Below are 21,261 nucleotides of genomic sequence, written 5' to 3' on the forward strand. Positions count from 1 at the left end.
GCCCTTGCAACCAGCATAAAACAAGCTAAGTATCGGCGGAACATCATCATTGCCGTGTTCCTGGACATCAAATCAGCCTATGACTGCGTAGCGCATGATGCTATTCGCTCGGCGATGAAGTCTTCAGGAAATGGAGGCCGCATGTATGCATGGCTATCAGACTATCTCTCCGATAGGTATGTATACATGTCAACACACAGCGGCGACTCAGCACTGTACAGAGTGACTCGAGGTGTTCCCCAGGGCGGGGTGATAAGCCCCACGCTGCTCAAGATCTCCATTATAGGCCTGGAGAAATGCTTGCCGCAGTCGGTTGAAATATCCTTGTACGCGGACGAAATCTGCATATGGAGCTCTGGCCGTAACAGACGTGTGCTACGGTCAAGACTTCAGCGAGCAATCAACTCCATTGCATCGTTCTTGGCAGCACGAGGAATGGAAATTTCGGCAAGCAAATGTGCTGCGTTGGCTTTTACGAAGCGGGACCTCACGCACTACCGGCTCACTGTTGGCGGCACTGACATCCCATACCTTCCCAGCTATAGGTTTCTGGGGGTGACATTCGACAGGTCACTCACCTGGTCACCTCATGTCCGCCATCTCAAGGAGAAGCTTACCTCAATCGCCCGTATATTCAGTATGCTCTCCAGAAACTCCGGCGGTTGCTCCGTTAACTCTTTCCTTCGGCTCTACGAAGCGCTCTGCATTGGCCTCATACGCTACAGCATCGCCATTTTGGTTTCCCTATTTCTAAAGGAACCATCAAGGCCCTAGAGTCCATGCAAGCACAGATCTTGAGGACTTGCATTGGTATTCCGAAAACTACCTCTACTGTTGGAACATTGACGGAATGCCGACGTCTGTCACCCTTGGCTCTCGGCACGCAGGAGCTTCTCCGCATGCGACTGCGTCGACTGCGTTCATCGAAAATTGATGAACTAAGGACGTTCTTTAGACACTTCGGCAGCAGCCTTACGAATGCAAATAGAAACCAGCTTAATTGCAAAGGTGGTGGAAAAAAGAATTAATGCTGGAGGCAATAAATGAGCCCCCGCTTCTTCATACATGGTGAACTCATCAGGGGCGGTATTCTCGAGTTTTGTCCCTTTTGCGTCCCTTTCAAAAGTGTCCCTTTTGACGAGCCCTGATTGGCTAAAAGCAAACAACCGGAAGTGACGTAACGCAAGCGCAACAAAGCTACTGCCAACGCTCATTGCTTAACCGGAAGTACGTCACGATGAAAGGGACTCAAAAGGGACATTTTCAAAACGGACAGTTACGAGAATACCGCCCCAGGACTACACTTTGTAGGTGAATGTGACCGTATAAAATGCATACCATGGCTGCATAAAAACCACAATTTATTTGTTCAAACTCAGATCATACGAGTTCATAGCTACATAACTTACTACACAATGAAAATGTTCGTACAAAATTTATTCAGGATGCAAGTACGTCCATGAGTGAATACCAGAGGGCTTCACTCACAAACGAAGGGTAGCGCAAGGCGCCAAATGTGCCTCCAGTCTGTGCTGCTACGTGGCACTCACATATATTAGATTTTTCTTCCTTTTCAACCTGACAAAAAAAAAAACAAATTGAGCAGCCTAGCCCCTGGTGTTTCACACAGAGCTAGCACTGATAGACATCACCGTTTCCATTCAAAGAATCAAAGTAACTGTAATATTTTGCTAAAGACACCAAAACTACTCTCTTGTCCTGTGTGTGCACATGTAAACAAAAAAGGGTGTGATTACTATACACATATCAATTCTCATTATCCTCGAGAGTTGAATAAAATGACAGTTATACACGTGGCCTCAAAGTCAAAAGTAGACAGAAAACATCACAAACTGTGCCTGCAAACAAACTTCCTCCAGCTTTCTTCTTTTCAAATGCAAGCAGATCTTGGGCTGCAACACTATGGGCACTACACATCTACCAGTGGATGTATATGGCTGCACCTGTTTGTATAAAATGAGCCTGTTTTAGGTCCGAGCATCACTGTTTTTTTTTTATAAGTATAATACGTACCTGGTAAATATGAAAGGGAAAAAAAAAACATCACCAAGCCAGACGCTATCACAGCATGTCAACAGAACTGTCACGCAAGCGCAGAGGACTTGTATAAAGACCAAAACGGGAGTCAACAGGTAGGAAAAACTGGAGTCATGCTTCAGTGTTTGTTCGTGAGCTCTTCTGTGCTTTTGAGCAAAGGAACAGAAGCAAGGATCTATGCAGCTCTGATGTTCGTTTCCTGTGAAGCGACTGTGTTGGCACACCCGTGCACTCTTGGTAGTCCATGCTGGTGGCGCAACTGCAGCGGCACTGCATAGTAGCTAAGGTAAAATTTTGAGACAGAAGAGGAAGACTAATCAAGCTAGCTTTTTCTTCCGAGCCTGCATACAAACCATTATTGCAAGCTAATCAGCCCGTGCATATGACAAATGTTACATCACCCCACCGTCACACACACATTACTCCCAGTGTCAGCCATAGCTCCTCAATATTGTCTGTGGCTTCTCTACACACACACACACACACACAGATATATATATATATATATGTATTATATATATATATATTACGTTTTCCTCCATATAGTGGAGTGCCCATTCGATATATTCAGCAGCTTCTCTTAACTTCTTGCGACACCACCAGCTACCCGCTGGTTGTAGAAGTGCACCAGAGAAGGGCAGTTAAGTGTCAAATAACTGTGAGCAAAGTCAGAAATGCAAGGAGGCTGTTCTTTTGAATGACGAAAAAAGAAGGAGTAAAAAAAAAAAGACCCCCCCCCCCCCCTTTTCGAGAAAAAAAAAAAAAAAACAAAACTGAAGTGGTATACAGCCAAACATCAGGATCAGGGTATGATTCACTTTAGCGCTTTTCTGTGCTCAAAGTCCTTAAGAAATCTGCAGCATCCGAGTTTAAAAAACTTGGCGAGGGATTATAAAACATGCGGAATGCGAAAGCACCCATTCAAAGACCATTTTCGAGGCGCCGTCATTTTGTTCACACTTGCGTGTCCAGGTGAGAGAACACCATGCCAGGCTTGAACACCAGGCTGCATTTGTCGATGCAAGCCACTGCCAGACCTCTCACAAACATCAGCACCAACCGCACATGAACAAAGCTTAGGCCGGCCCATTTACTTTGAGCAACTTACCCTAAATTGACGTCAGCTATTGGTTCATTAATTGGCTGCTTTGAATTCGTAATACCCCAACCATTGCACAGCAACTAAGTGGGAACGCTTCCTTGTAAGTTTGGTCAATCCTATGCTCGGAATTTAATTGGATGACATCTATGCACACACAGCTGTAAATCTGAGATTTTCCAGACACAAACATGAAGTGTTCGATACAATGTACAACAGGCAGTGCATGAGCGGCTCATGGCTTTTTAATGACTGCAATGCAGAATGCCACAAGGTCACAGATTAAAAAAAAAAAAAAGAAAACCTGCAAACAAGGATGAGTAAAACTCACTAGCATAAATAAAATCTGCGCAAAACCTTTCGTTCCGCTGGCATTCTGAAGTTTCTAAATGCTACCCAAGGTTGTTTCACATGCCCAGCACCTTCAGCGAGATTTCACAACCAGCATACCACTAAGCAAACACAGCTAAAAGAGAGAGGATGCCCAGCAATTGCCAGAGAGTCACAAAACGGCCAGCTGATCGCAGGCCAGTACACTGTACAACGATAAAATAGTTGGCGCACTCAGATACGACTTTACTCTGATCACCCTGAAATAAAGTGGCCATTTCACAAAATATAAAATTGCTACAATATACCAATAACGAATAACGTGTTATCACTAAATAAAAAGAAGTCTTCCTGCCAAACTGTTATAAGCACGGAAAAACCTCGCTACAGTAAATCAAGCCAATATATTTTGCTAATGCATTTATGAAGCACTGTTCTTAAATGAACGAGAGTATTGCAAAATACACCTATTTCTTGAAGAACAGTGCTTCTTTCCCCCCATTTTTCCAATACCAGAACACCAATCACAATGCCAGCCTTACTGTTCAACAAGAGCATTCTCACATTCTGCTTCCAGCTTGCATGCACTTTTTTTTTCTGCCTCTACAGCCTTCATCTATTTGCTACGCACACAACTGCTATACAAGTTCGCAGCCACATACCCCTCTTATATCTCCTCGAGTGTGGTTTACCCTAGCGAAGTCCCACCGTGCATCCATGGTACCCTGTGTTTAAATAAATGGCCCCAATTTTGCTCACATGCACTAACGTACCTTGAAAAAACAAAAACATTCTGCAGCACCCATACAAGCCAGCAGCCAATACAGACCAGGTTCATCAGGGCCGTCAGGGGAGCACAGGTCAGGCACCGAAGACAGTGCAGCAAGGACTAAACAAACATCAGGCAGGTATAGTATGTGTACCACAGAAAGAAACATAGCAGAGTAGTTATCTATGCAAGGAAAAATAGCTAGCGTGCTGTGCTGCCCTCAAGAAAATGCAAGGCTCGGCTGCTGCCCCACCACATCCCACATGACTAAGATATAACAAGAACACAACAAATACACTAGATACTCACATGAAATGTACAAAATGGTACAGGGCACCGCAACGACAGTGACGTCTTGAGGACTTCAACTCGGCAAGTGATGGCAAACAAACAAGAACCTCGGTGACATGATACACTGAATATCTAAAAGGGCTAGAGGAAAAATGCAACTAGTAGCCATACACGTGAAAGGGGAAAGGCGGGAGACAAAATTCAATCAAGGCCTGCCTTAAAAGCAGCAACAATACATGACGGTATTATTCCCTTTAGCTGCCACAGGATCAGTCACAACCCAGAGGCGCCAGGACTGAGGTGTAAAAGGAATGTTTGTTAAATATGTGTGTGCATGTGCATTTACATAACAGTAATATGTGCAAGCAAAAATAAACACGGAGGAAACAACTGGGGCATGCACGAGCCGATTTTCTCCTTGGGACATTTTACTGCAGAAGCCGCCCCAGCGCGGCACCTTGACACTAGCAAAGAAGAAAAAAAAAAAAAACACGCAGCATTGCTTCCTTGGCCAAGGAGTATGCTCTCAGGTATTTTACTCCTGGGGCTGCCCAAAGCACATTGTGAGTGTGACGTTCGTTGTGTTCGGAATGAACTGAGCACACGCTAGCTCACATGGTTTTGCCAGGAAAGCGGCACAAGGGGCGGGGTTGCCGGGCTACGTGGGCCTCGTCAAGTCCGGCAGGGGAGGGGGTCGGGGGATCCGTGGCTTCACTTGCGCTTGGCCTTGTCCGCCTTGCGCTGAAGCTTTTCGCGAGCACGCAGTTCCTTCTCTTGGGCCTTGCGCTCCTTGTCCAGCTGGCAACGAAGCTCCTTGATCTTCTTCTTCAGCAGAGACCGGTCGCTGGTCGACACCACTCCCAGCTCCTGAAATCCGGAGGGGGTATGTACCGTCCCAGGAAGCCAACTCGGCAGAAGCACACAAAAACCCGCTTTTTACCACCCCTCCCTCTTCAGGCCTGCAAAGCACCCTGCTGAAGCCCCACGGTTCCAGTAGCAGAACTACATGCCAGCAAACGGCTATTTCTCATTTTCTTACATTGTGTTTGCATTAGCGGAGCAAGTACCTAGAAGGGCATTTCTTCAATAATGCGACCAACTCACCCAACCATCTGCACTAGTGAGAGCATTGAAATTATCTCTTTGGATATGTTAAACTACTTACAGGACCAACCTTTTTTTTTCTACTTTGTTAGTAGCCTGCCAAAATTCCACCCTGGTCTGGTTGTGGATGCTTCCTTTTCACTTGGTTTTAACCTCTGAGGCACCACTCTCATGCTAACAAGAAAAAATTGCACTGGGACAAAAATAAAATGACCACTGACGATGTAGTTCACAAAGCTTTATAAGGCCCACACAAATCTGCTCTAAATATATGTCCAAACAATGTTCATACTAAAATGAGACAAAACACCACCTATGAAGAAAGCTCCATCTCCAAAAGTTCCTAGATGACAGCTTAGCGCTTGCAGTTAAAGGAGCTGTTTAAAAAAATCCTGCGACCATTCCGCAGCACATTGTGCATTTGTTATCCCAGAGGGGCAATGGCCAGAATGAGCGTGTCCTAGTCCTGCTACGAGGTCGGCTGCTACACATTACTCCTCTCCAGCCAACAGCAGCAGCCATGGTATGGTATTGGGCAGGGTGTCGAACTGGAACCGGACCAAACCGAAAACCGGAACCGATCTGATATTTTTGCTGGAACTGAAGCTGAACCCGAACTGTTATTTTTTTAGCAAGCTGAACCCGAACTGGAACTGCACCAAAAAATAAATAACGGTTGCCGCTTCCCGAAAAAAACGGTTCGTCCATCCATTGTTGATATAGCGCCGTCAATGTCATTTGGGGATTTTTCTTCACTACGTACCATCAGCTTCCTGACCGTCCACAGACTTTTGCCCCTTAGGTCAATCACAACACTATCAACGCCCTGCATATTCATGGTTGCAACTTGAGGAAAGAAATGAGCACCAATATTGAAATTATATGCTGCTGCTGGTCGCCCGCAGAGTATCTTACTCTCGGCTGCATGCAGGCAATATGAAACATATGCTTTGCGCTTCCAGGTAGAGGTCTTTACTGCTACTATACAAGCATTGGACTGTATAAACTGGTATATAGGTCGATTTTTTTTCCAAAAAAATCAGCACAAAAGTCACCCCTCGTCTTATTAGTGGTCATTGGCAGAATTTAAATTGTTGTCTGGCAACAATGTGCAAGCGTAGTCCGTTGCCATTGCCCTTTGTGTCGGACTGCTCTCTCGCACTATCAGGCCTTTATTTGCTTTTCGCTTTTCTCTAGTTTCTCGTCTTTTACTCATCTTGTGTGCGCGCGTGCGTGCATTTCTGTACGTGTCTGTTCCGAGATGACTGGCGGAAGTCGGCGCCAGTTCACTGCTGCGTTTAACCCTTTGAGGGTCACGGCCGTACATGTACGGCATCGGCAAACACTTTCAAAATGGTCAATGACGTACATGTACGGCATCGCTTGTATCTTTAAAAAGCGCGCCTTTTTTGCCGCCTTCTCTTGCTTGGCATGTGCTGCCACAGTTCGGAAATATGTCAAATTTTTTTTTTCCGCCGATGGCTCTTTTTATTTTTTTATGATTTACTTCAGTGGCGCGCCGGCTATTGCTTGCGCATCCGCTAACGAGGGGGCGCACTTGGTATCGCCAGAGTCCTTCAATGCTTTACTGGTCATGAAACTGCTCCGTAACTCAATGGGAGGGCTTCATATGCTGCGTTTGGCCACCGCGCGGTGGCGCCACCCTCTCACTGAGGTCACTCCTCGGGCGGCGTTGCGCTGGCTCGAACGGCGGAGCCGTGGCGAGTTGTGTTTGTTTTGTGCGGGGAAAAAATGTAACGTGCATCTTGCGCTGTTGTGATGCGACTTAAGTCGTGCAACGACGATGCCCAACATGTGTTGCGTCCCGGGCTGTCGTTCCTTGCACAACGATACCACAGAAAATGTTTCCTTGTTCTGTTGACCGAGCGACGGGGAGCTGCGAGAGAAATGGAGGCGCGCCATTCCAAGGCAAGAAACGGGAGATTTCAGCTTCGATTATAAGTGTGTGACAGTGCGTGGAAATGCACTGTGTGTGAGAATGGAAAAAGCAATGTACCCTTTTGAGAGCATCGTGGGCCTAGAACTGTACAAGGCTAACTTAAAGCCGGTTTTTGTCCTATCAGTCAGGTTGTAGCGGTGCTTCATTACCTGTTTGAAAACTTGCATTACCTTGCGCTCAGGCTCGCGTGTAAAAATGCTTTGGGACGTCCTTGTGCTTTTACTTTTCATATTTCCGCGAATTATCCCTTAGGGTTCGTCTTGTTTGTTTTGTAACCGCGCGTGGCCGATTCCGGTTTCTTATCTGGCGTTTCAACTGGAGCGCCCGTTTGCTCTTTTTGTCGTACGTCCCGTCGGGCAATATTGTTTGATATGAAAAGGGTGCCACCTTGTCGCCAACTTGATTTATTGTTTCCTCGACGATGTTCTCGATCCCACTTCCATGGATCTGAAATTAATAACGTTCCGAGAGTAATGCATGCATAGCAAACGCCGCGCAACTCACTTTATTGACGTTCATCTGTGCACGTCACACTGCGGACTGCTTCTTCGACGTTTGGGTTTCATTCTAGTCTTCTGTAGAACAGGAGCTCGCTAGCTCGCTGCGTTCAGAAAAGCTTTGCGTCCTCCTTGGCTACGTGGCAATATTCTGTTTCCTGTGTGTGCTCCACATCGCAGCGCGAAAAAATAAATTTTTGTACGCTGGACCACACTTCTTTGTCTCCCTTCGTAACATTGAATTTTTGTTGCGTGTGATAAAATCAGTTTTATTGTTCTTTTTTCGCTTCCTGTTTTTGCAGGGATTGCAAAGCGTGGAAGCGGAAAGACACATGGTGCAACATATATCTCTTCGTGTTTTGATCCTTCGTGTTTCTGCAGCGTTTTTAGGTGTTCTCAAGTATGTACCCACGCATTGAAACGACAATACTATTGGGCTATCTCTTTTAGTGCTCTGCGCATTCCAGAGCAATCAACGGATTTATTAAGCGTAGTCTGAACGATGCGTACTTGGTTTCTTTCAGTTTTTTTTATTGTATCATCGATGGGCCCGCAGCAGTCCGTGACTACGCAGCTACCGTATGTGTGGTATTTACAACTTTTGCTTTAAGAAAAGAAGAAATAGAGATTTAAAAATCCGAAAACACGACGGCGCAGCGCTTGTGCCAGAGCACGCAGAAGCCGTTGCTGTTCGCGGCCGAAGTCTACGGTAATTTACTACGAAAAATAAAACCCCATTGAAGGAAGGTGACGACTGGACTATTCATCGCTAACTACAGTTAAACCTCGTTATAACGAGACGGGCTATAACGAAATAATGGATATAACGAGCAAATCGTAATTCCCCTTGAAAGTCCCCATAGAAACCAATGTATTTAAAACCTCGTTTTAACGAGGTAAAATTCCCCCGTTACGGGATATAACGAACAAATTTCGTTGAGAAATCAAATTTTGAGCTAATTTTACAACAGTGCGCAACGCGGATTTGAGACAGTGCGTGACGCGGCAACTGTATTAGCAGTTCAAAACTCCCGCCACGCGCGCGAAGCTGGCTGGCGCGCCATGCGGACGCTGCGCCCGCGAAGCCCCCACCCTCCTCTCGCTGCGCACGGCATGCAGACAATGGGGCCCTTCGATTTACAGTGTCGGACTCACCGCGGGCTCCCCAAGAAGCAGTCCGACGTTCGATTTTCCCATGTATCCCTATGGCTTCGGGGAATCCGCAGACTATCCGCGGTGAGCCCGAGAACCCCAATGCACACGGCGCACGCGGTTGCGTCGCCTTCTCCCTCCCTCCTGCTCCCCTGTTCGCATCGCCGACGTCGCTGCGTAGTTGTGTGTGCGTGGGTTTTGGCAGTCTTCAGCCTTATCTTTTATCGTGCTGCCGGCGTGATTCCAACAACGCGAGTGCGACAGGTGGGAAGCGAAAGCGAAAGACTATCACGCTTGAACAGAAGACGGCTATGATAAAAGCCGTCGCATCGGGCGCGAAGGAAGGTAAGGTGCACTCCGTGGTAAGGTGGCAAGAGACTTTGACGTGTGGACGAGTACGCTGTCAACCATCAGGAGCAACCGAGTCCATCGTCAGCGCTGTTGCACTTGGCTTGAAAAGAAGCGCTAAGGACGGCGTCGGAGGCACTAGATGCGGTGGACGTGCTGCGTCGGTACTTCGCCGCGCATGAGCGGCCGCAGCTGAGGGAGCCATCGCTCGCATCAGGAAGGTGCATCAATGTCGAATTACGGACTTCTTCGTAGCCAAGTCTGTTTGAAATACGAGTTTTGAACTGCAATAAAGTAGGTTCGTGACTTTTCCTTTTTACCTCCGGAATGTGTTTATTTTACTGACTATCGCCGTGCAGCAAGATGCAATTTCGCCCGCTTTTTGTTTTAGGTAACTACAATGCATAATATCTGCAGTAAATGTTGGCTACGGGTATAACGAAATATTGGCTATAACGAGCAAATCGCGGCGCCCCTTCAATTTCGTTATAACGAGGTTTAACTGTACTACGAAAAAAACACAATCAGCGCGCAGACACCAAAAGCAGCGAGCGTTTGCACGCCAAGAGCAGGCCAATACGCCGCGAAAGCGGCGGCTAGATGTCCTTCGCGCGGCGGTGGCGCCTGCAGTGGCGCGCGCGGTCCCTATATGAAACGAGTGCCGAAGTTTCGTGACCAGTAAAGCAATGAAGGACTCTGGTATCGCCCACCGGGTACCCGGGTGCCTCTCGCTTCTTTCGCCTCTCACAGACCAAGGTCACCTGCGAAACTGGTGAGGCTCTTTTCTCGTTTTTTGTATTTTATTAGCGGTGCGCCGTCTATCGCTCCCGCATGCGGCCGCGCGCGCCGGCGGGCGCGCAGCGGCTGGTTTCGGTATCGTCCTCCGGGCACTTCGCGCTTTTTGCACCCGCGAAACTCATGTCTACCTGATTTTGATTCACTCAAAAGGTGCAAGCTTGATACTCTCTTGTTTTTATTTAGAATTGTTCTTGTGTAACGTGATAATAAACCACATGTATGTAACAACACAAATGATTTTCTTGTCACTTTACGATCACCCAAAAAATTTTTTCATTATTTTTTCTTGATATAGATTCGTCCATAGAATTTAAATCAGCAATAAAAAAAATCGACCCTGGGGGGACGCATTTGGCGAAAAAATTCGACCCTCAAAGGGTTAAGCTGAAGGCGATTGAGTCGCCGAGCAGATTGAGAATACGGCAGCGCAAAGCCAGTTTGGCATTTCGGGGAAAAGCGTGCGGTACTGGCGGAGCCAGAAAGATAAGCTGTGCGCGTGCAACCCCTGGAAAAGATCGTTCCGTGGACTTCAAGTGGTGCACCCCAAGTTGGAGAACAAAGTGGCAGACTTCGTTAGTTAGGAAACTTCGCTCACGATCGCTGCCGGTTACAGTGGAGGCCATCCGCGGACCGGCTCCGCGAACTGTACAATGAGTGGATAGTCAGCGACAATGAAAAGGCACCTACGGGCCGGCTGCGGAGACCATCCCTCGCGACCGTGTCAAGCTGGGTGTCCTTCTCTTGGCAGTCGCTGTCCGACGACATGGTTGAACGAGCATTTAGTAAGTGCTCTATCAGCAACGCGCTCGACGGCACTGAAGATGACAGTGAGAAGCAGTCATACTCGGGCGACTGACAGCTTGGACGAGTGACTTCGGCAGGCATAGTGAGAGGCAGTGACGGACGGGCGTCGAAAATAAATATAGACATTGTGTGTGCGCTTCTGCGCCAAATTATTTTTTTTGTCAACTTTTCCCACCTAAAGGTAGGGGTCGACCTATATTCCGGTTTATACAGTACATCAACACAAAATGAACGATAGTATAACGAAAGAATAGATTTGTAATAATTATCTTGCGAAATATTTTACTTTTATACATAGCCCAAGAAATGAAATTTTAAGATACAATTAACCCGTTTACAATTAACTTAACCCGTTATATTTTGTTGGCAGGGCAATCGTCCCTTGTGTATTAGCCCGCTTAATGTATAGACGAATAGAACTTTCATTTTGTCAAAAACGGGCATGGTCGGTTATTGGTCACAAGGGGTTGCGACAAGACCACACCTTTCAACTTGCATTGATGGGTCGGTGCTGAACATCACACCCTTCCACTGCTCTGAATTACGTACCGTATTTACACGATTGTAGGTCGACCCATTTTTTCAAATTTGAAAATCTGAAGTTGGGGGGTCGACCTACAATCGAAACTGAAACTTGTGCCGCTGGTGATGGCAAGCCAAACAAGAAATCGGGGACGCAACGGCGTAGTTGCAACTGTGCGTTTGCTTTTCGACTCTACGTATTGCAGTTATTCCTAACGCTCGCTCGCAATACTTTTTTTTTTCTGCTCTTACTGGGCTCACGGTAACACACGTGGCATCTTCCGTTGGCCGTTTCGGAGCGCTCTCACGAGCAGCGTCGCGGCGAAGCGTAGTGTCGAACACGACGCTGCTCGCGTGAGCGCCTCAGAGAGGCCCGAAACCACGACAGATTCCAACGGCAACGGCGCGCGCAACTCTCCGAGGAGCCTCCTGTAAACATGCCGGCGCTGATACGGCGTGCGGCACTCGGCGAGTGCCGGCCGGCAGCTCTCACAGCGGCGTCCGCGCAGCTGTAGACGTCACGGATGCGTCGCGGCACGTCATATCACGTGACAGTGGTGAGCGCTCTTCCTTGGCGGCTTGTACGGGGGGTACCAGTAATTGACGGAAGAGCTCTTCTCCTTGTTCTTTGTGAGCCTTCGGCACGTTTTTCTTTCGGCGTCCGACATTTCTTCGTTGCCATGACTTCACCCGGACCGAAAATCTTTCGGCGCTCCTTCACAGCGGCATTTAAGAGGGCCGCTATTGTGCATGCTGAAGAAAGCAACAACTGCGCGGCGGGACGCAAGTTCGGTGTGAGCGAGCGGGTGGTGCGGCAGTGGCGAAAGCAGCGCGACGAAATATTCGCGTGTGATGCCAAACGCCGAGGATTTCGCGGGCCGAAATCTGGACGCTTTCCCGAGCTGGAAGCAAAGCTTGCTGCGTATGTAACCGAACTGCGCGATCGGTCGCTGCTGGTGACTTGTGAAATGGTCACAGAGAAAGCCCGTCTCTTCGCTTTGGAAGCGGGGATACCGAGGTCGCGCTTCAAAGCCAGCAGGTCGTGGGCGTCGAAGTTCATGAAGCGGGCCGGCTTCTCTCTGCGCCGTCGTACAAGCGTGTGCCAGAAGTTGCCGTCCGCTTACGAGGAAAAAGTGCTCGCTTTTCACAGATATTTTTTGAAGCTCCGCGACTCTCGGCAGTACTTGCTCGGCCAGATCGGTAATGCCGATCAAACCCCTGTGTACTTTGATATGGCGAGCAACACAACCATGAGCGTGAAGGGAGCTCGCGAGGTGAACCTTCTCACGACAGGGAACGAGAAACTGCGGTTCACTGTCATGCTTTCGTGCTTGGCGGACGGTACCAAGCTCCGCCCGTATGTCGTCTTCAAGAGGAAAACGATACCGAAAGAAGTGTTCCCCGGAGGCGTCGTTGTGCGAGCAAATGAGAAGGGCTACATGACGGAGGACATGGTGGTCGAGTGGTACCGCCTTGTGTGGCTCATGAGGCTGGGCGCTTCCCTCAGGAAGGGTCTCCCCAACCTGCTCGTGTTGGACTCCTTCCGCGGCCACCTCACCGAGAAGGTGAAAGCGGAGCTCCGCAAAGAGGAGACCGACATGTTGGTGATCCCCGGTGGTCTGACGGGGCAACTTCAGCCGCTTGACGTGGGCGTAAACAAGCCTTTCAAGGACCTTTTGCGCCGCGAGTACAACGAGTGGCTGTCGGCGGACAATCGTGAACTCACTCCAGCCGGGCGTGTGAAGAGGGCCTCGCTGGCTACTGTGTGCGGGTGGGTGCTTTCCGCGTGGTCGGCCATTCCGCGCGATGTTGTGATGCGGTCGTTTGCGAAGTGCGGGCTAACACTGGACGACGACGTGCTGTGGGACCGCAGCAGCAGTGACGGCAGCAGCAGCACTAGTGACGACGAGGACACTAGCGAGGACGAGCTGTAGTTCAAGTGATCAATATATTGTGGTTGTGGAATGTGCTCGTGTGTTCTGCTTTTTTTTTTTTTTTCGACTTGCGATGTGGGGGGGTCGACCTACATTCGGGTCGACCAACAATCGTGTAAATACGGTAATTGCAGATTGCTAGAAGGGGGGTCCTCAAGGCAGCCATACAAAATATGGGCTAAATCAGCTCGTTCGGCATTACAAAAGGAGCATTCGGGTCGGAAAGCTCCTGAATAGCTCAATGATAGTTCATAGGTGTTACAGAATGTATCAGTCTGGAGCTGCCTCCAGGTGACTTGCTCAATTTTGCTGAGTGATCTATCAGGTGGACAATATTTAAGTCTCTAAAGACAGTAGTGCATAGCTATCTCGGATACATTTTCATTCATTCCCTGGACGATCTGTGGGAGAAGCCCTGTGGGAGATCTGTCAGCCTGCCTGGCTGACAGGAAAAAAAAAAACATGTAATAAACAAAAATGTGAATGGGCAGGTAGGCCACCAGATTGCTGCACTGCACAACAGTGACCTACACCCTAAAAGTGCCTTATTGTCATATTGTATAATTCCTGGGGATGCAGAGGGATATTCGGTGCTTTCATACTATGATATAAAACTGCTTGAATTACTCTCGGTAAAGTATTGTCTCACCAATTCATCAATTCCCTTTTCTATAGCAGTGAACCAGCCGACTCTATAGAGGCGTGTTTCATAAGAGAGCGGCTGAAAAGAATGTTTATGCGTTAGTAGACAACTGTCAGAAGTTTTTTTACCATTTTTTGTAGGTTGTTAGTGGTATAAAAATGCAGGTAGAATTTTTTTTTTTTTTTTGCTAGGCATGAAAGGTAGCATATACCCAAGTTGCCTAGGGTCGTGGTTGGCGCTATTCCCCAGCTGTGTTTGCCTACTGCATGAGACGTCAAAGCAACCATGAAAGCAAAATAAACCTTGCCCTTGTTTTATTTAAAATAAATAGCCTTTGGCAACTCACTCTATGTTATTCCAGCCCCACAAGACGTTGTTTTCACTGAACAAGATAGTAAGTACTAAAAAACCTTAACCCAACAACGCCCAGTGTATAAAGTTTGACACGCAATGTTTGCGAAGCCAGAAAGGGACGATAAATCACATAAAGCTGAAACCAAAGCCCAGAGTATCCTTTTTGGTACACTGACAGATTTTTCTCATGTGAGTAGTTCAGAAAGGTGCCGCCAGAGGTCTGCTGGCAGCTCAAGAAATATGGCCGCACGCAGGAGCTCGCGCAGTGGCATCCAACCAGCATCATTTTAGCCGACAAACAGTGAGTATTTCCTTCCTTCGTCCTAAATTTGGCCATTTTATTCTTGAGAAAATGTTGCACGACCAAAATGATCTCTTTGTTGTCTTTTTGAAGCCCGCCCATTCTTTGAAGTTGCTTCAAATTTCCGTATATCATATTTGATACAGTGGGTCTTCACTGATGGCACATTTTTCGAATCGCTTTTGATACGCTAACACAGCTCTCAACTGCTCCATGTGCTCCAGGTGCTGGAACATGTATCTCATATACCACACTATGTTTATCTGCGTCATGAATGCGTGGAATGACCACAGGCTCCAGAGCCATCAGTTGAAGGAGTGACCACTCAAGCTGATGGCATTGCCACCCTATCAGAAAGCCTGATCTCCACAGGAAAAGCACCAAGAGGATTTCCGACCAGTTTCCCTTCGCCTTCCGAAAAGAAGACGAAGGTCACACCGAATTAGCCCCAAGATAATGTTCGGAGAGACATGGCTGGGCATCTTCCACTCGTGATGAGCAAGCGACTTAAACTCAGGAGCTGCGTACGAAGCGCTAGCCTGTTTAGTGCAGCTGTGTTCGCGTAATGCAATGTACCTCTCTGCCTGAAAAAGCTACGCAACTGCTTCTTCGAATACCACAAGCCATGACACTGTAGCTGGCAAGGAGGTAGCAGAAAAGCCCACATTCATTATATGTTTACTGATTTGCAATTTCATTTTTCTTTTTGTATCAGTGAAGTCACATTAGCCCTAAATAATGGTATACATGTGTCTGGAATTTTTAATTTCCTGGAAATATGTTTGGGCTTTGTGGGGTTAAAGTTTGGCTCTACCCAACGTCAGCACTGATGTAATGTGGAAAAACCGATTTATCAGTGTGTTTACTGCATGTTAGAAATGAAGAGGTACGGTGGTACAGAACTCAAGGCACCACTAAACCTCACAGACCTGATTTCTAGCAGTAGCTTTGACCGACGGCTTTTAATCGCGTAAATGTGTCCCTGTGACGTCATAAGTACTGTTGTACAGCAACAACTTCCTTCATTTTCTACGTCATCTAGCCTAACTGTTTATTAAAGCTTTCATTAAGATCGACATCATTGCCATTGGGACAAAGCCCTCTTTTGAATAAACCAAAGTTGCAGTTTTTGGTTAAGGTCCTTTTAAACTACAAAGTAAAATTTTTTTCGCACTTAGTTATAATTATTCTCTCCGAACCAAATCAAGCTTGCAAACCGGTTCACGAATCGGTTTGGTGTGCAGTTTAGTCAAACTGGAACTGAGCAAGAACAAAATTATTTCACCCAAACCCGAATCATAACCGAATCGGTATTTTTTTTTTTTTTTCGGTTTGACACGCCGGTATTGGGGCAGGCTACTGGTAAGACTCTTAAAATCAGCGACTGTTCCACACAGTTCAGGCAGTCCACCTAGGTCAGTGCCATAGGAAGCACACTGGTGTGTAGAAACAAAAGTTCTTGGCAAATACTGGAAGACTTTTCTAATTAAAAAGAACTGAAGCAAAACAGCGCGAAAAAACGAAGGACGAGGGAGAACACATCGTCCTTCGTTTTTTCGCGCTGTTTTGCTTCAGTTCATAATGAACCAACTGGCCCCACTTCAGACATTAATTAAAAAGCTTCTGAAGTGTCATAGCACATGAACTATAAGAGCTATCATGATACCATTTGCTACAGCGTTTCAGCAGATGAGACTGGAATCCCAGTGCACGTCATCTGCACCACCAACAGCTTGTAATTATGACTTTTGCAAACCTTTTTCAAGCACCAGCACATTAGGGCACAGAAATAAAGTGTAGAAACTTTTGTAGAAGACGAAGAGGAAGCTCGCACCAAGCTCAACAGACACCTGGACGACGAAGACGACTAGGCGAGGCGTCGAGATGGCTGCTCACAGTACCGTTCTATGTAAATAGTGTAAATATATCTGCTTTCTATCGACGACGGCCTCCTCCCTTGCCTCCCTGGACGTTCTTCCACATGGTGCCGAAACCCGGGACGTCAAGGGACACGACGAGGTGAGCCATGGAGCGGAAATCAACTCTTCGACCGCGTTGCTCACCCCGAAGCGAGGAGGAGGTGTCGAGGCAGAGGAACCGCCTAAAGAATGCCCAGACAAGCCTTCTTGAATTCAATGAGAAGCTTATCGCCGAAGTTACGCCAACTCTGGAGCAAACGAAAGACGTGGAAGCCGCTGTTTCATTAGCCAGGCTCCAGTACAGCGCCGACCGACTTGAGAGAATCAATAAGGAGCTGGAAGAACTGGTTAGTGGAGCCAAACTTGACGGCCAACATGACGACTCTCTAGAGTCGGTAAAAGAAGCGAACAGGATTATGGCCTTACTGGAAATAAGACTTCGCGCACAAAATGCTTCCACGACATCGAAGGATATTTGGGTAATCGATCATCGACCCCAAGAACAATCAAGCATGGCTCGATCATCAGCCGCGACGATGACATGTACCTCTATGAATAACCACTCGGCTGCGACGGCGCTTGGCATACGACAGACGAATGTACCTCCCTCAATCGGAACGGAAGACGACATGATGCTGGAAACACCACACCAGCAGCGGAAAGAAGCCCAGCAAGAGTCATCTCAATCCACGTCGGCTGCATCATCCCCAAAGGAAAACACCCTGGACGAGAGGCTAGCTTCGGAAGGTGTCATCGGCGAAGTCTACGCGACTAAAGAGCTTGAAAGCTCCTTTGCGTGCCGGTATGCAGCCATGAGATTTCCTACAGACTGTATGCAGAACTTCCACAAAAGAGGAAACGTAAATCGAGATGACGAAGAACTCCGCGAAAACCCAAGCAAAACTTCCCCAGCCTGTATAACACCATCACTACGAGACAAGCCTGCCCATGCTTCGGAGATGTGTGACTGCAACAGGAGTGCGCACGGAATAAGACCGGCGACAAGGACACCAAAAGTGCAGCAGCTACAACTACACGAAGATAAGGCAACAAAAGAACAACTGTCCGATTGTGATCTTCGTAAACTCATGGACCCCTCGATGACCGTTCCCCTCCGTGTCGGCTTGAGGGACGCAGCAGAAGATCGCACACTCCCTTCTCCAGGAAAGAGGCCAGATAAGAATGCTTCCGCGGGAATGATGAAAACTACGACTAAGAAGGCTACCAGCTATGTTCTGAAATCGAAGAAACCTGGAGAACATTGTGGTACCATGACAATTGACACTACACAAGATGCAGACATTCGTAGTTCCAATCGGCGTGTGCGGTACAAGTGCAATACGTCAATGAACCAATATCTGAGGTCAGTGAGCACAAGAAACTATGCAGGAAAATATGCATGTAGCTCATCGCCTGTCGCGGTCTTCATGAAGGAACACAAATCAAAGGTCAGAAGAAAGGCGAAGTCCCGGAGAAAGAGAAGGCCAAAGATAAGAAAGAAAAGGATAAAACTCGGACACCTGATGGACACGAATGGCAAATTGACTGGACACCATCACCCCTCGTACGAACTCTTGTGGGGCGGGAAGATGTAGAAACTTTTGTAGAAGACGAAGAGGAAGCTCGCACCAAGCTCAACAGACACCTGGACGACGAAGACGACTAGGCGAGGCGTCGAGATGGCTGCTCACAGTACCGTTCTATGTAAATAGTGTAAATATATCTGCTTTCTATCGACGACGGCCTCCTCCCTTGCCTCCCTGGACGTTCTTCCACATAAAGCTTTAGCTATCAATTTTACCCCCATTAGATCTTTCATTGTAGTTCTTGAGATACAATGTTGTAAATTTAGCTCTTCACCCTTCCGAAACCATGCAATTATTTTTGTAACTTAAAAACATGCACGCCCGCACCTCACACTTTATGACCATCGTTCACAATATTTTTTTTCAACATTTCCCTTTAAATGCAACAAATTTCATTCTAATTCCTTCAATCATTTCCGCTTCCCTGGTGGGCCCCAATACCATTATAAAAACCTCCTCATTTCCCACAAACAAGAGCAGCACTGCGGTCACTAGCGGTGCTCTTGCAAATGCAGACAGAACCTAGGTCTGGCAACACTTCAATCTTTTTAATTTGAGATTTCAATATTAATTAGCACTTGCAACATAAATGAGAGTTGTGCAAATATTGAAAACATAGACTCCACACTCGTTATCCAAGGGCTGCTTCACAGCTGGTTTGCGCAGTGGGCATTGGATGACAGTTTTTGCAGTGCCAGCAGCCCCTCTGGTACCTCATCTTTTGGTTCCATCATGGCTGAGGCAGCCATGACCAAGGGGGCTTGCAGTGGTTTGCAAGGCCCCAGTGTATAGAGCCCCGCCAGGATACCTATACCTGGTCAGTATGACGCCACCCCTGACAAAACACATGATTACTTCTTTCAGGCACCCAAGAAAGTTGCTTCTATGCTTCGTAAAAAAGTAAGTTTTCTTTGACATTCAATGCGATTATTTTTCTCTTTTTCAAGTAATACACGGCCTGCTCTCCCCCTTTGTAGTATTGGAGCACACTGGTGGGACATCGCATGTGATCGAGAGCTGCACCTGGCACCCACAGCTTTTCCTTGGCAATTCTGCAAGCCATGGCAGAAGCTTCAGCAAGTGAAACATTGGCAAGGATTAGAGATTCAAGGCTTGACACAGATTTTTACATCTGGGAATTTCTCTATCCTCTTGGGTAAGTTAATGCACTAGATTGCATCATCATGCCCTCTTTTTTAAACAGTGGCGAACAGTGAAGACAGGCCCCCCCTTACAGGATGATCTCAGTGGGTCGTTTGCACAGGGTTGACACTTCCCTGTCCACGTTTATTCAAATCGACAGTAACTTATCTATGCTTCACAATTCACATTAACGGAAGCCGGGAACAAAGAGGTTAGCACCATGTTGCCACAGTTTGCCAGCCGTCACATGGAGTGCGGGAAGAGTAGAGAAGACAATGGCCGTACAGTGGCCGCTCACCTTGAGCCGGGCGCTGTCCAGCTGCAGCAGGGCCTCCCCGGCCACCCCCTGGGTGGCAAAGGTGGCCACGTGCGCCTCCAGCCCCAGCACCACCAGCCACTGGCCCACCTGGGACACACCCCAGCGGTCGACAGGCCCACTCTGCCAGTGGTGGGGACGCACTTCCTCCCGACGTTCACGCCCGGCACCCGACGCTGGCTCGCCCTGGCCACTGCTGCTGGCCGACCGCAGGCTGCTGCTGCTGCCGCCACAGTCACCTGCAACCGCCACGAGACCTTGGGGTCAGCTGCCGCTTCTTGTCTTGGGGGAGGCACTCGCTCGGCCAAGCTCAGTGCACGCAAGTTATTCCACTTAATGACTCAGCCTCTCATTCTCCTCCACACAGCACAGAATACAAATACTTTCCCTGCTGCAAATCAAAGCAAGGAAGCGCCAGCTACCTTCACAGCAGCCTCAAAATACTAAGCATACCAGTCGTTAACCCTTTAGGGGTGCGATAACATCTCAAAAGGCTTAAAAGATATAGGTTTTTTTTTGCAATTTGCTTATACAAAAAACAAAGCTAAATCGGAAATTACAAAGAAATGCACAGTTCATTCACACAAATTTTCTTACATACTTACGAAAAATGGGCGTCGCTGCACACAAAGTTTCCTAAATCGTGGTTTTCAGACAAGGAAGAAAACGTATGTAAAGAGACAAGGATAAATAAATGTCCCAAGTTAGAACGCCAATGTTGAAAGTTTTTCTAGAAGAAGCAATGATCGCTGATCGCTCTGCTTCCTAATCCTTTGAAGTATGCTGTAGTTCAAAACATGGGAGCACAGCATTACAGCCAAGGCGACCTATTCTTTCCAACACTCACACGAGTCAAAGTTCAGTTCCACACCATTCTCACAAAAAAAAATGAGCAAATATCCAAACTGACCTCCTCCCTTCCACTCTTCTTCTGTCTGTCGCATTCTTAGTATAAATTTAGAAATCGACAGCCGCACACAGGCTGTCATTTTGACAGTAGAATGCAGCATGCGCAAAAATAAAAAAGGCTCCGTTTGAAAATGTTCTTTTGATGCAGACTCCTCGCACAATCTGACTTGTTCGCAAGCAAATAATCTTCAATACCTCCTTGGTTGTTGGTGTTGCTCCGCCCCTCGAGGTAAAATTATGAGAGCTTTATTCACTGTGCCTTTTCCAGTTATTAGGCTTTCCGTCAGATACAACCCTAGTGCTGGAGCTATGGTTGGTAACAAGTTAAGAACAGCAAAAGAAGTGCCTCCTCCAGCTTATTACCACTACTGGACCCTCATTGACACTCGAAATTGTCCAGCAGTTCCTTGAAACCTTAAAGCAC

General features: G+C 47.4%; 1 protein-coding gene and 1 long non-coding RNA gene across 2 annotated transcripts in view; one reads left to right on the forward strand and one right to left on the reverse strand.

The window, feature by feature from the left end:
• Positions 1-1,344: 1,344 nt before the first annotated feature.
• Positions 1,345-21,261, reverse strand: part of Spn (protein phosphatase 1 regulatory subunit spinophilin) — a 78,453-nt gene continuing 58,536 nt past the window's right edge. The window contains 2 exon segments of the mRNA XM_077687496.1: positions 1,345-5,414; positions 19,911-20,167. Coding sequence (XP_077543622.1) covers positions 5,259-5,414; positions 19,911-20,167 — 413 coding nt within the window. The 3' untranslated portion in view covers positions 1,345-5,258.
• Positions 14,676-19,938, forward strand: LOC144155825 (uncharacterized). Its single transcript, XR_013319649.1, has 3 exons — positions 14,676-14,964; positions 19,334-19,369; positions 19,447-19,938. It is a non-coding gene; the product is annotated as an uncharacterized LOC144155825 (long non-coding RNA).

This window comes from Haemaphysalis longicornis, unplaced genomic scaffold (genome assembly GCF_048455015.1).
Source record: "Haemaphysalis longicornis isolate Haplotype H1 unplaced genomic scaffold, Haemaphysalis longicornis Haplotype H1 scaffold_1, whole genome shotgun sequence".
In the NCBI taxonomy this organism is placed as follows: Eukaryota; Metazoa; Arthropoda; class Arachnida; order Ixodida; family Ixodidae; genus Haemaphysalis; species Haemaphysalis longicornis.